The following is a 12,519-nucleotide window of genomic DNA, read 5'->3' as shown; positions in this document are numbered from 1 at the left end:
TATAAAACTCTATTACAGGTTTCATTACACAATCCACCTGTCATTTCAATAACTGTACCTTCCAGTTTAGTTCCAAGTAAAAAGAGTAAGTGCAAACAAGTTAAGGAAATACATGATTTTCAAGTTAAATACCCCATCTCAACTATCCAGGCTAGAATAATAATTTTCAAAACATCATGTACAACTCCTGGTTTTTATTATATGGCAATTTTCAATGAATAATTATAGACAAATTAAGAAAATGCATAGCAAATAGTTAGATACAAGTACAAATATTAAAGTAGTAAATACATGAATGTATCATACAATTTTTCATTTTTATAGTGATGTTACATTGCTGTATTGTAATTATTGTTACACTATACTTAGAAAAGTGTGTAAACAATAAACAACAAAATTAAACAAATTAAATTGTCTTGCTGTTTTGAACCCCGAGTTAAAAACTCATAACTTCTTCCACCAAGAGGATTCTATATCAGCATTTGCCTTTGTTTGCATCTGTCCTTAGGCGTGTCTGTCTATTTTCAACACTGATGTCACACATTTTGATGAGAGGGATCAGGTTATGAACCATTGTCACTAAACAAATCATGGAATAACTAGAGGGATAAAATAAATACTCAGTGCTTTCTATAACCTAACCTTATACACATACGTGTATTAGTCCAGCCAGTTTATAAACATGAAAATAGGTTTTGAATAGCGAAGTTAGATCATTCACGTGTCAGAACAGTGATGAATCTGCCAAATCACATTCAGTCAGTCTATGAACGCATACATTCTTACAGCCATGATATCGTGAATTTAAATATTGAGCTCTCACTTTGAATACACGTGACCATTAAGGCAAAATATAAAAATCATGGTAGCATTGTTCAAATTCCTTACATGGGCTTCTGTTGGTTGAAGGACTGTTATTATGATGACCTTATTACGATCAAGCAGGACAATCTCAACTGCTATAAATAGCTACATAACAGAAAACTCCAAACATGTATTTAACATCACTCAGTTAAGAATTTTGTTTTTTAATGATGCAAACAAAATAACATAACAAATAATTAAAATTTCAGTTATAAGAGTTTTAACGTTTTTTCTGAGTTTATCATGGTATAAACTGTCAGTTGCCAACTCACACAGCTTACATAATGCCCTTCGGGCATTATTTGCCGTGTGAGTCAGCATCTGACAGTTTATACCATGATAAACTCAGTAAAAACAACGTTAAACTCTTAATTGATACAACTACTGGTGATGATGTCATAACATCAGTAGTGGTTGTTGGAACTACTTCATGGCTTGTAAGCAGTAAAATTTGTCTTTGTGAAGAATCTGATGCCATATCATAATGCAAAAGGGCATTGATCTTGGAGATTGAGTGGCAGCCAAAGATAATCATGTTAAATTATGTTTTCATTTATCATTCACCATTTTGTGTTGTGTGTTTTGCATTTGTATTGATCTCCATTTTTTTGCACTCACATCATTTGCTTTGATTTTATATTCCTTTTGCATTTGGTCTTACAATGTAAATTCACTGCTAAAATTCTATATTCCTTTTGCATTTGGTCTTTGTAAATTCACTGCTTAAATTCTATATTCCTTTTGCATTTGGTCTTTGTAAATTCACTGCTAAAATTGCCTGTTTACAGGTCAGTATCTATATCTTGATCTTTGCTCATCCATTGAGCTATCCATTTATTCTGTTTATAGATCTGTTGACCATTGAAACAGTTTGTCAGTTTCTGTGCTTTAACAAAAACGGGATCTTTTCTGTGTAGATGCAATCTGACTAAATTTAGATCTCCAGTGTTGTACCTGAAGATCTGATAATGACTGCTTAGGGGTAATGTTCTGGTGACCAATGTTATTACCATATTCTAGGGGTGAAATGATACATCTTAGCCACATATCAATATGATTCACAATATGCAGCCTGTGATATGATACATATTGATACATTTGCAAGAACTTAAAGGTCTTTCCATGTTTGTAAGGTAGGTGGTGCCCTTTCATGTTGACATTCTAGTCCTGTTTTCAGTATGCAGACTACAGATAGACATGCAGTTATCATATATATTTATGTGAAGACTACAGATAGACATATAGTTATCATATATATTTATATGAAGACTACAGATAGACATATAGTTACCATATATATTTATATGAAGACTACAGATAGACATATAGTTATATATATTTATATGAAGACTACAGATAGACATGTAGTTATCATATATACTTATATGAAGACTACAGATAGACATGTAGTTATCATATATATTTATATGAAGACTACAGATAGACATATAGTTATCATATATATTTATATGAAGACTACAGATAGACATATAGTTATCATATATATTATATGAAGACTGCAGATAGACATGTAGTTATCATATACATTTATATGCAGTTCTCACTGATGAGAAGTTAACAACAATACTTTCAAACAGACTAACTGTTGGTTGCAGTTAGTTTTGTCCAACGTTTTAGGCCATCTAATGGTGGCTCCATTTATCTCCCTTTGTTTTGTACAGCATGATTGATTTGAAAACATTATTACCAAGTTTGTGTCTCAGTTACACTTTGTAGTCATTATGATGTTATCTTTAAAGCAGAAGAAATAATACAATTTTGTTGTGCAAAGAAAATCTCATCTAGAACAAGTCTGGGCATGGGAATAAGGTTGAATACCAACACAATCTATCACATTTTATTTCCTGCAGATGCAAAAGACTGCTGCAGCCACAGGTACTTATATTTGTACATGAAGAAGGAAAACTATTGACTACACCCAGTCTTATTCTAGAATTTTCTTTTAACTTGCAGAAGGTGATAAACTTGAGCAGTTTGAAATTTGCCCCATCACTTATTCTGCGCTAATGTCATTTATTCCATCAGCACCTTCATTCACTAGTTAAATATCTCTGCATAAACAAGATATATTCCAAACTTGTTTCCCATGTACAGTTTAAATAGAGATGATTACAGGATTTTATTAAGGGAGACCTCCCCTTTATCAAAGAAAAAAGGAGGGGAGGAAGAAATGGTCATAGGTCAATACCGGTATTTATCTAAACTTCAGTATCTTTTTCTCTTTCAACCTGCTCCACTTTCTTATAGCTCTGCTGAAATCAGTATCTTTGATGTATAAGCATTAATTTATTAATGAATTCTGAGCATGCTTTGCTCCTTTTCTTTGTATCAATATTGTTCTGTGCTTCTTTCTGAAGGGGCCTATACATAGCTAGCTTTATCAGCCCGAATATGTTGGGAAACTGATCTCTGTGGCTGTGTTGTACAATTTTCCAGAGATCTTATCTTCTGGATACATCGGCTCCAAAAAATGATTTTTCCACTAATATCAACTTCTTTTGTTAAATCAGTAGTTTACTGACTACTATGCCAAATTTCTTATCTGTTTCTTAATGTTGTTGTTGTTGGGTTTAACGCCATTTTTCAGCACACGATAGGCTATACATGGCGGTCAGTATTAATGGTGGAGGAAGAACCCGGGAAAACTCCGGAAAGAACCACCGACCCTCGAGAAGCTACTGGCCAGCTTTCTCACATATCCACATTGGCCGAATCCAAGACTTGAACCTATGCAGACAGAGGTGAGATGGCAGTGATCCGTAACGGAGAGCGCATTAGACCACTCGGGCACTTGTTCCTTAATGCTGTATAAGCGTATTATTAAAGGCTGCCATGATTTCATGTATAAATGACATTAGTTTATGTTAGGCCTGCAAACGTTAACCAAACTTGTCTCCCTTGTGGATGATAAAGAATACAAATTTGTTTTGTAAAAGAAAAATATTGGCAATATTAGCTCAACAACCCCTTGTCTGTCTTCAGTGATTATTATGCAAGGTAGTAATGTTTGATATGACCACCAATGCTTGGCGTGACTGACTACGTTGGCAAAAATAAAAAGCTATGTATATTATTTTGGCATAGATGTTAATACTAGCTGACTCCCATATATCCATACTGTTTGTGAATATCTTGAAATAGACAAAAAAAATGGGATGATGGCTCTTTTATTTCAATTGTTTTACAGCTGGCATTATCAGTGTCTTGGCATGTATAACTGGCTGAAGAATGAACATGGAGACTTCAGTTTTTCCCTGGAGAAGGTGGTGTTGGGTAGGATCTCGGATATCTTCATTGACATGGTGACCATCAGTGTTCAGGAAATTACTACAAACTATGGTAGGTTTCCTACATAAAATATCATCATTTTTCCATTTATATAGTTAGTCTGTAATTTGTATGTCTTTTGACACCAACAATGCAATATCAGTGCTACATGGAATATGCAAATTCATGTTCTTTTCAAGCTGAAATCAACCTTCAGAGGCTTGAGGCTGCTAAAGCGGATGAGGCCATTATTGATATTGTGGCAGTGACAAGTTCCACACCGGGCGTTTATGCCATTGATCTGAGAACTTTTGACTGTGGCAATAGTTTTGGACTCTTCACACTCATCAACAGCCAGGTATGTTAAAGTTCTTGATAATGTATTTTTGTCTCCTGATAACTGTGAATGCCATCTGTGAAGTGTTAATAAAAAAATACAGAATTTGGTTGAGACTAAGGCTGCAATGATTTCGTGTTAGCCCTGCAAACGTTAACCAAACTTGTCTTCCTTGTGGATGATAAAGAATACAAATTTGTTTTGTAAAAGAAAAATATTGGTAATATTAACTCAACAACCTTGTCTGTCTTCAGTGATCATTATGCAAGGCAGTAATGTTTGATATGACCACCACTGCTTGGCGTGACTGACTACGTTGGTGAAAATAACAAGCTGTGTATATTATTTTAGCATAGATTTAATACTAGCTGACTCCCATATATCCATATTGTTTGTGAATATTGAGAGAGAAATTCAAGAAAATGTTTGTAATTGTTTGTTTGTAAATTCAAGGAGGCTGAGTTTCTACATTACTGAATAAGGCTTTTTTAGCAGTATAGTCATGGAATACACATTTTGTAACTTTTGGTATAGATGGATTGTGCAGATGACACTTAAATAAGTTTAATACTAGGACAAATTCAGCTCAGCTGGAAATGTAAGTTTAAGTATGATTCTTTCTTTAAACTTTATATCATTATTGTCTTTTATGGAATCATTATTCCATTTTATCAGTGAGTCAGTCTGTATTCCATAATACACTCCTCACTCTCATTTTGTTGAAATTTCTAGCCACTTGTAGTGGTCATTGTTCAGTATAAATTTGAGTGGAAGCAAAACAGTCTATCAAGTAATCTGGAATATTATGTAAAATTCAGCTTTTAAAACTTTATGGAGATTTTACTTTTCCTATCATTAGTGAAAAAAATCTTACATTTGCCACAAATTGCCAGTTCTGGCATGCAGGTTACTTAATGATGTCTAAATGGCATTGTTTCATGTTCAGTGTTTCCATGTTTTGGTAAATGTGACAGCCTTAATTTAGACAGTTATTTCTTTTCCAGCAGAACTGTCTTTGCTGTTGGCATAAGCATCAACTTCAATTTTGTAAAAAGATTTTGATGGGTATATTTATTGAAGAGAGTACTGCTTATCACAAGTAAAATAGGTCACATTGGCCAACTTGTCATTCTGTGGTGACTTTGATGCTTGTTTGGAATATAGCCTGGCAGAGCAGTCTAAACATAGTATTCTGTCCTAATTTTGTTTCTCATTAAAGTTTGTTCTAAGATCTATCAGTAAGAAAATCTCAGAAAATCGTGCATAATCATGTAATTGAGATAATCTTGTATTGTGGAAGGTAATTGTATTTGTATTATATGTTAAAAGATTGATAATGTCAATACAGATTTGTTTCTCATTGCTTTTAATATTTAGGCAAGTGTGACATCAAGGATAACAGCAGCATCACCACCTGTCACAGGAACAATTAGTGTAACTTTTAATGGAAAAACAAAGTCAGGTACGCTCTATACTAATGTAAATTTTCTGTATTATATATATATATATATATATATATATATATATATATATATATATATATATATATATATATATATATATATATATATAAAGAATAAAAATCATATGGCAAATAACAGTCCTTTCCAGTGCACTGGATCCAGCAAGGGATCGTGTTTGTCAGGGATTGATTAAGATAAATGTAATAAACTGACTACAAACATTGCAAAACTAGTATCTAGCTTGCCTAAGTGCTGCTTTTGACTCATAATGAGTCTTTTTCAAAGGCAATGACAAAATATAGACAAGACAAATAAAACAGACAAACCGTTGCCTTTGTAAAACTTTACATGACTATGACTTATTGCAGATGCTGAAAGATATTTTATATTGACCTATATATCGATGAGCAAAGCGTCATCTGTTATTTTTTGTAAATTTATGTACGTGCAAATTATATCATGCATATTTTGTTGTTATAGTTGTAATTATAGGTTATTGGGTGACTAATAAGCAAATTTAGAGAATAATTGAAAAGAGAACATGTTGGCTGCAAAAAGGTAATTTTATTTGTGAATGGCTGTCTTTTTCCTGTCTTCTTGGTGTAAACCACTTATTTTCAATGTTCTGAGGCAGTTTTCTTAATTGTTTAAATACTCTGTGTCCACAAAGCCCAAGATGCAAAAGGTATGAAGGCTTACCAGCTGGTCTTGGCAAAATCCAATAATTGAATGATTGCCCCTGGGGAATACTTATTTCAGATAGACATTATTATATTTAGCCCTCACACCATGGTATGTGTTCTTTAACCCTTTACCTCATGCAAGCGTCTTTGGATGCGTCTACACCATTCGCATGGAAGCACCTTTTGACGCCTCTACTCAGGTCGCATGAAAGCGCCTTTTGACGTCGGCTGTAAACATCAGCCATTTTAAGCCGGTTTTTGTAGCGCCACCTTCAGGGGAAAAACCCCTATTAGATATTAGATTTCTGCAAATGACAGTTACGTCAGATCACGTGGTCACTGTTTATGCACTGGTCGATATCTGCTATTTAAAGTAACTGGGTCGTAATCTCCACTCTCCAAAAATGGCTGTCGCAGATTTTGTTCAGTACTTAACGAAGTTTTCATGATCAGAATCACAACTATGAAACATTCAATAACCTAGGTAAAGGCTCTGATATTGATGTAGGCAGCAATTAGTTTTTATAAATTATCAAATTCAGATGACTTAGTGATGTAGATGCAGGCGAAAAACTTTCGAGCATGGGAAATGGCAGCTACGGTTGGTCACGCGGCCTCACTGACATGACGGTGAATGAGTTCTCTCAAGATTTTAAAGCACATACAAAATTCTTATGTGATAAATAATTACACAGCTATAACAATTGGACTTTACTCTTAAATTTTTCCACATATAATAGATGTGTACCAGAAATGTAAAATGGTTACAATTGCTGTTAAACGTAAGATACACTACATTGCTTAACAGTTCACAGGCAGGCCTATGCTTATGGGTCAACTAGGTAACAGGTGTTCTATTTATAGCATGCTGCACTTTGTAACTATGCTTTATGAGGTAAAGGGTTAATAATGTGGCAGTCTGTCAGCACAGATCAGACCTATAGGACAAAATGTGTACCCCAGACCTTAATTAAAAAGAAAAAAGATACTCGAAAAGAAAAGTAATATTTTTTTCCTTTGATACATGTTTGATGACCTGTTGGACTTAACTGGAAGGTCATTGTAACCTACATTTTACATTAAGTTGGCGTAAGTTTCTGTGTTTAGCTCACGACCGCACTAATAGTTACAATGGCTTCTGGAGACAAAAATGCTTCAGACCACTCTGGTGGTCTAGTGGTTAGAGCATCTACCTTTGATGTGGGAGGTTGTGGGTTTGAACTCTGTCCAAGTTATACCAAAGACTTATGAAAATTGTACTAACACGTGCCTTGCTAAGTGCTCAGCATTAAGAGATTAGTGCATGGACTGGTCAGCCTAGTGTCAGGATAATGTGACTGGATGGGACATTCTGTCTGTGGCATGATGCCTCAGTGCTAGACATCACTATAAACTGTTGCACTGCAGACATAGAAGCGTTATGACTGAAACATTGTTAAAGCTATGTTAAAAATCCAAAATCACACAAGGCACACACACATTATGATGAGTTATATAATCAATCATTACACTGTTGTCTTTATTCCAATCTCTCCAAAAGTTTGTTGAAGTTGTTTTTGAGCCCACATAAACCTAAAGGGATGTATAACATTTACATTTCTGCTGTTGTCAATTATAGTTGTGTTATTTTTCTGGGTAAACGTTTTCATTTTATTGAAGGGCTTGACATGCAGGTTACAACTTTTTGTTTGATGCTTATCATCCTGTTATCAGGATAGGTCTTGAGCTTCAAATTACCTTGGGTCAAAGTTTTTAGGGTCAAATTCAAGGTTGTCAATTATTGCACTAGGAGAATAGTTGCTGATTTTATTCAAACTCTTGAATATTTGTGTTACAAAGATTGTTCTTGGTTTGGGGCAAAGGTTAGGATGGTAATCACTTTTTGCATAACTGATATGTTTGCCTTTTTATTCACAGTTAATTCAATGTTTCCAGGTATAAATATCACCCTAGATGTAGGGGAGATAAAGAAGGAGCTTGAGTCCATACCTAAAATTGGCTCCTTACTTGTGGAAAAGACAGGAAACTGCACCAACTTTGATCTCATCATAACATTCTACTCTTTGCCTGGAAACCAAGAACAGCTGCAGGTAAAACAATGGGAAATTTTCAGCAGTCCTTTATTTGAATTGTATTTATATTATTTAGAATTTTGCCTAGCACATGTCACTATTTTATAAGATTACTTTATGTTGATTTATAATGATTGCATGTTAAAGTTACTTCGTTAGAAAATATTATTATTATTATTATTATTATTATTATTATTATTATTATTATTATTTTTAAGTTATGTGAGTTCCAAATAAAACTAGATTCAAATTTCCTGAAGCTTGCAATTTGTCATAAACATAAACTTACGGAATGATTTTGACCACTTTTCATTGCATAGCAAGAGAAGTTTATCAGCAACTGTTAATGGTAATCTTAGAGCCTTATAAAAATATAAACATTTAAAAAACAGTTTGCAATAGAACTTTTCAAGTCCTGGTCAAAATTATAACACTGCCAAGAAATATTTTTGAACTGAAGTGGTGAATCATGTACAGTTGGATATTTTATTGTAGTGTATAAGAAATCATTGTAATTCATGAATTGACAGCAGTGTATTAAAAAAAATCATTGTAATTCAGGAATTGACAGCAATGTATAAAAATCATTGTAATTCATGAATTGACAGCAGTGTATCAAAAATCATAGTAATTTATGAATTGACAGCAGTGTATAAAAAAAATCATTGTAATTCATGAATTGACAGTAGTGTATAAAATCAGTGAAATTCATGAATTGACAGCAGTGTATTAAAACATTGTAATTCATGAAATGACAGCAGTGTATTAAAAAATCATTGTAATTCATGAATTGACAGCAGTGTATAAAAATCATTGTAATTCATGAATTGACAGCAGTGTATAAAAATCATTGTAATTCATGAATTGACAGCAGTGTTTGACAGCAGTGTATAACAAATCATTGTAATTCATGAATTGACAGCAGAAGCTTGACATCCTGGACACTCATACTGTGTATTCTTCTTGCTTTTCAATTCCTGATATCATACTCTTCATGATGTGCAAATTCCATAAACAGCCATAGTCATTAATTATATCTATGTATTTCAAATCATTTCATGAAAATTTGACAAAAGTTCATTCTGCAACAGTATCTGTTCCTTGTATTAATCTTGATATTTTTACAGCTATATTATAGCCAGCATTGTACTGATGTGCCATTAAACCACATATACATGTTAACTGGTTCTTGGCTATGAAAAATGGGTAGCATACATACATACAAATAATGCCTACACACACACACACACACACACACACACACGTACATACATACGTCCATACATACATACATACATACATACATACATACATACGTACATGCATGCATACATACATATATACATACATACATACGTACGTACATACATACATACGTACATACGTACATATATACACATGTACATACGTACATACATACATACGTACGTACATACATACACACGTACATACGTATATACATATATGCATACATACATATGTACACACGTACATACATACATACATACATACACATGTACATACATGCATACATACATACGTACATACATACATACATACATACATACACAAGTACATACGTACATACATACATACATACATACATATTATGATTGAGTAGGTACAAAAACATGAATCTTCAGATTACCATCAATATTTGTAAATTAACAGATGGTGAATTTGTTCCTGCCCCCCACATTATCAGGGTTCGCATGGTACCTTGAAAAGTACTTGTCAAATTTTGATTTATCCTAGAAAGTACTTGAAAATTGTTTCTACCTTGAAAAGTACTTGAAAATAAGCCTCGGGCCTTGAAAAATATAAAATCAATCGACAAATGAATGTACAAAAGTTTCTTTTCATACCATTATGTCTTGTAATCGAAATAAAAGTGTTTGCTATTGGGTGGTGTACAATGCATAACCAATCACATATTTATAATTGCATGTAAACCTGATTATAGTTAGCATTAAAAAGTACGCAAATCTTTTCCAACTATCATTCTTCATCTATTTATTTTCTGCGGCAGTGGTACATCTTTGTACTCTAAATCATGGTGAGTCAGCGGCAGTGGTACATCTTTGTACTCTAAATCATGGTGAGTCAGCTGTTAAAATAATCTAGAAAACAAAAGATAATGAAAAATCTACACAGAAATGGTCCCAATTTTGTTCTTATTGTACATCCAAGCTTCTGATTTTTGGTGTACAGTCTAAAATTTGGAAGTCTGCTGGAAGTCTATTATTGACTTTTTCAGTGTCGTGACCAAACTTTGTGCATAAATTATGGCCGTATGTCTGTTAACATACATCTGTGTGTAAATGTACCTGTAAAATTTCAATGAGCAATCATGCAATAGCAGATATAAATTATTCCAGAAATTGATTTTGTCCACCACAGACAACTTCAGGTACGCATAAACTATGCAAATCGCTATATACGAGTTCGGCCAATGTGTTTTCATGAAGTGTGTTGGAGAGAGAGGGTGGTGCTTCAGCATTCTCCTTTAACTTTGATTGCTACTAGATATACAGGAGGCTGCATTTACACCCATCAGAGGATAAACACATGTACATGGCATTGAGAATATGGAAGATTTATCTGGGTATTTTTCTGCGAGAGCTTGCTCATTTCACTTGGAGCAAAATGCCTGGAAAGTGTTGTGTTCAACCACCATTGGTGTTAAAACCAAGAATACAAGACCTGGTAATTAATTTCCCATATACTTAAAATTGAAATTACAACATTCTCATTAATCCTTTAAATGGCCAGTGATAAATATACCTGAAGTGCACTTGGCATCTGGGTCCTTGAAAAAATTGGATGAAGTCCTTGAAAAGTGCTTAAATTTTGTCACACCAAAGGTGTATGCACCCTGATTATGTGTAGTGGTATATTTTTATTGTATTTAAAATAATAAAGGTCTCTGAATGGCTGACAATATTAACTGCTGACAACTCAGGGATGAAAGATCTGCTCAAAATAGGGATAAACATACCCTGGAAGGTTCCATCGAAATTCAGTCTGCTCAACAACCCCGCTTGCAGGTGTTTCCTTCTTGCCCAGACAGGTGTCCTATTCACACCTGTCTCTTCAGGTGAACCTTGCATAGGAACGAGTTCAACCTTAAATCACACAGAGAATGTCATGAGCAAGAAGACCTTCCTCTTTGAAAGCTTACAAAGGAAGGTGGTGGGTATTCAGGGACTGGTTCAAAGATAATAATATTGTCCCTTTCAATGCTTTGATCTCTCAGTTGACTAACTTTTGTCTGTGATTTGTTTTGAGGATGGAAAGGTTACTATCTATTTGGTAGAGCAAATATGGGTCACAACAAAGATATTTGTTGGCTTACTTTGACCTGAAAAGGTCTAAGTCACTTACTTTGTTCCCAAAATTTAGTCTTTTATGATTTTTTTGATGAGTTTTGACTTGTCTCAACTCTTAGCCAGATCTTCTAATAGCACTAGCCTCAGTGTGCAGGGTGACAGAGTTATGCACCCTTTCAGTATGCCTAAACTGTCTTCATTTCAGATTGGTGTTAATGATAAAACCAGGTTTCATAGTCAAGAACCAGTAAACATCTTTGGACAATCAAATGTGGTTCTCCAAGTTCTCTTTGTTGACATGTCAAAAGAGGCATCTAAGCAAGACCTGGTCCTTGCTATCAAAGTTGTTTCAAAACACCTGGAGAAGTGATGGGTGTTCCAAAAACACCTGGAGAAGTGATGTGTGTTCCAAAAACATGTAAAGGCTGAATGCTCATGCATTTCCTCCTTCTCTTATCTGTTCTGCTTTTAATGTTTATGTGA

The 12,519-nt window shown here is 34.0% G+C and overlaps 1 protein-coding gene across 1 annotated transcript in view; it reads left to right on the top strand.

Moving 5' to 3' along the window:
• The window catches only part of LOC149793389 (fibrocystin-L-like), a 151,923-nt gene that overhangs the window by 35,945 nt on the left and 103,459 nt on the right, over nt 1-12,519 (top strand). Inside the window, exons 13-16 of the mRNA XM_089968992.1 lie at nt 4,073-4,224; nt 4,353-4,510; nt 5,867-5,951; nt 8,571-8,725. Of these exons, the coding sequence (XP_089825118.1) occupies nt 4,073-4,224; nt 4,353-4,510; nt 5,867-5,951; nt 8,571-8,725 (550 nt within the window). The remainder of the gene's footprint in view (nt 1-4,072; nt 4,225-4,352; nt 4,511-5,866; nt 5,952-8,570; nt 8,726-12,519) is intronic.

Source organism: Sinohyriopsis cumingii, chromosome 8, assembly GCF_028554795.1.
Source record: "Sinohyriopsis cumingii isolate HCF-2022 chromosome 8, ASM2855479v2, whole genome shotgun sequence".
Lineage (NCBI taxonomy): Eukaryota > Metazoa > Mollusca > Bivalvia > Unionida > Unionidae > Sinohyriopsis > Sinohyriopsis cumingii.
The sequence above is the reverse complement of the archived record's forward strand: the minus strand, read 5'-3'. Positions and strand labels throughout refer to the sequence as shown.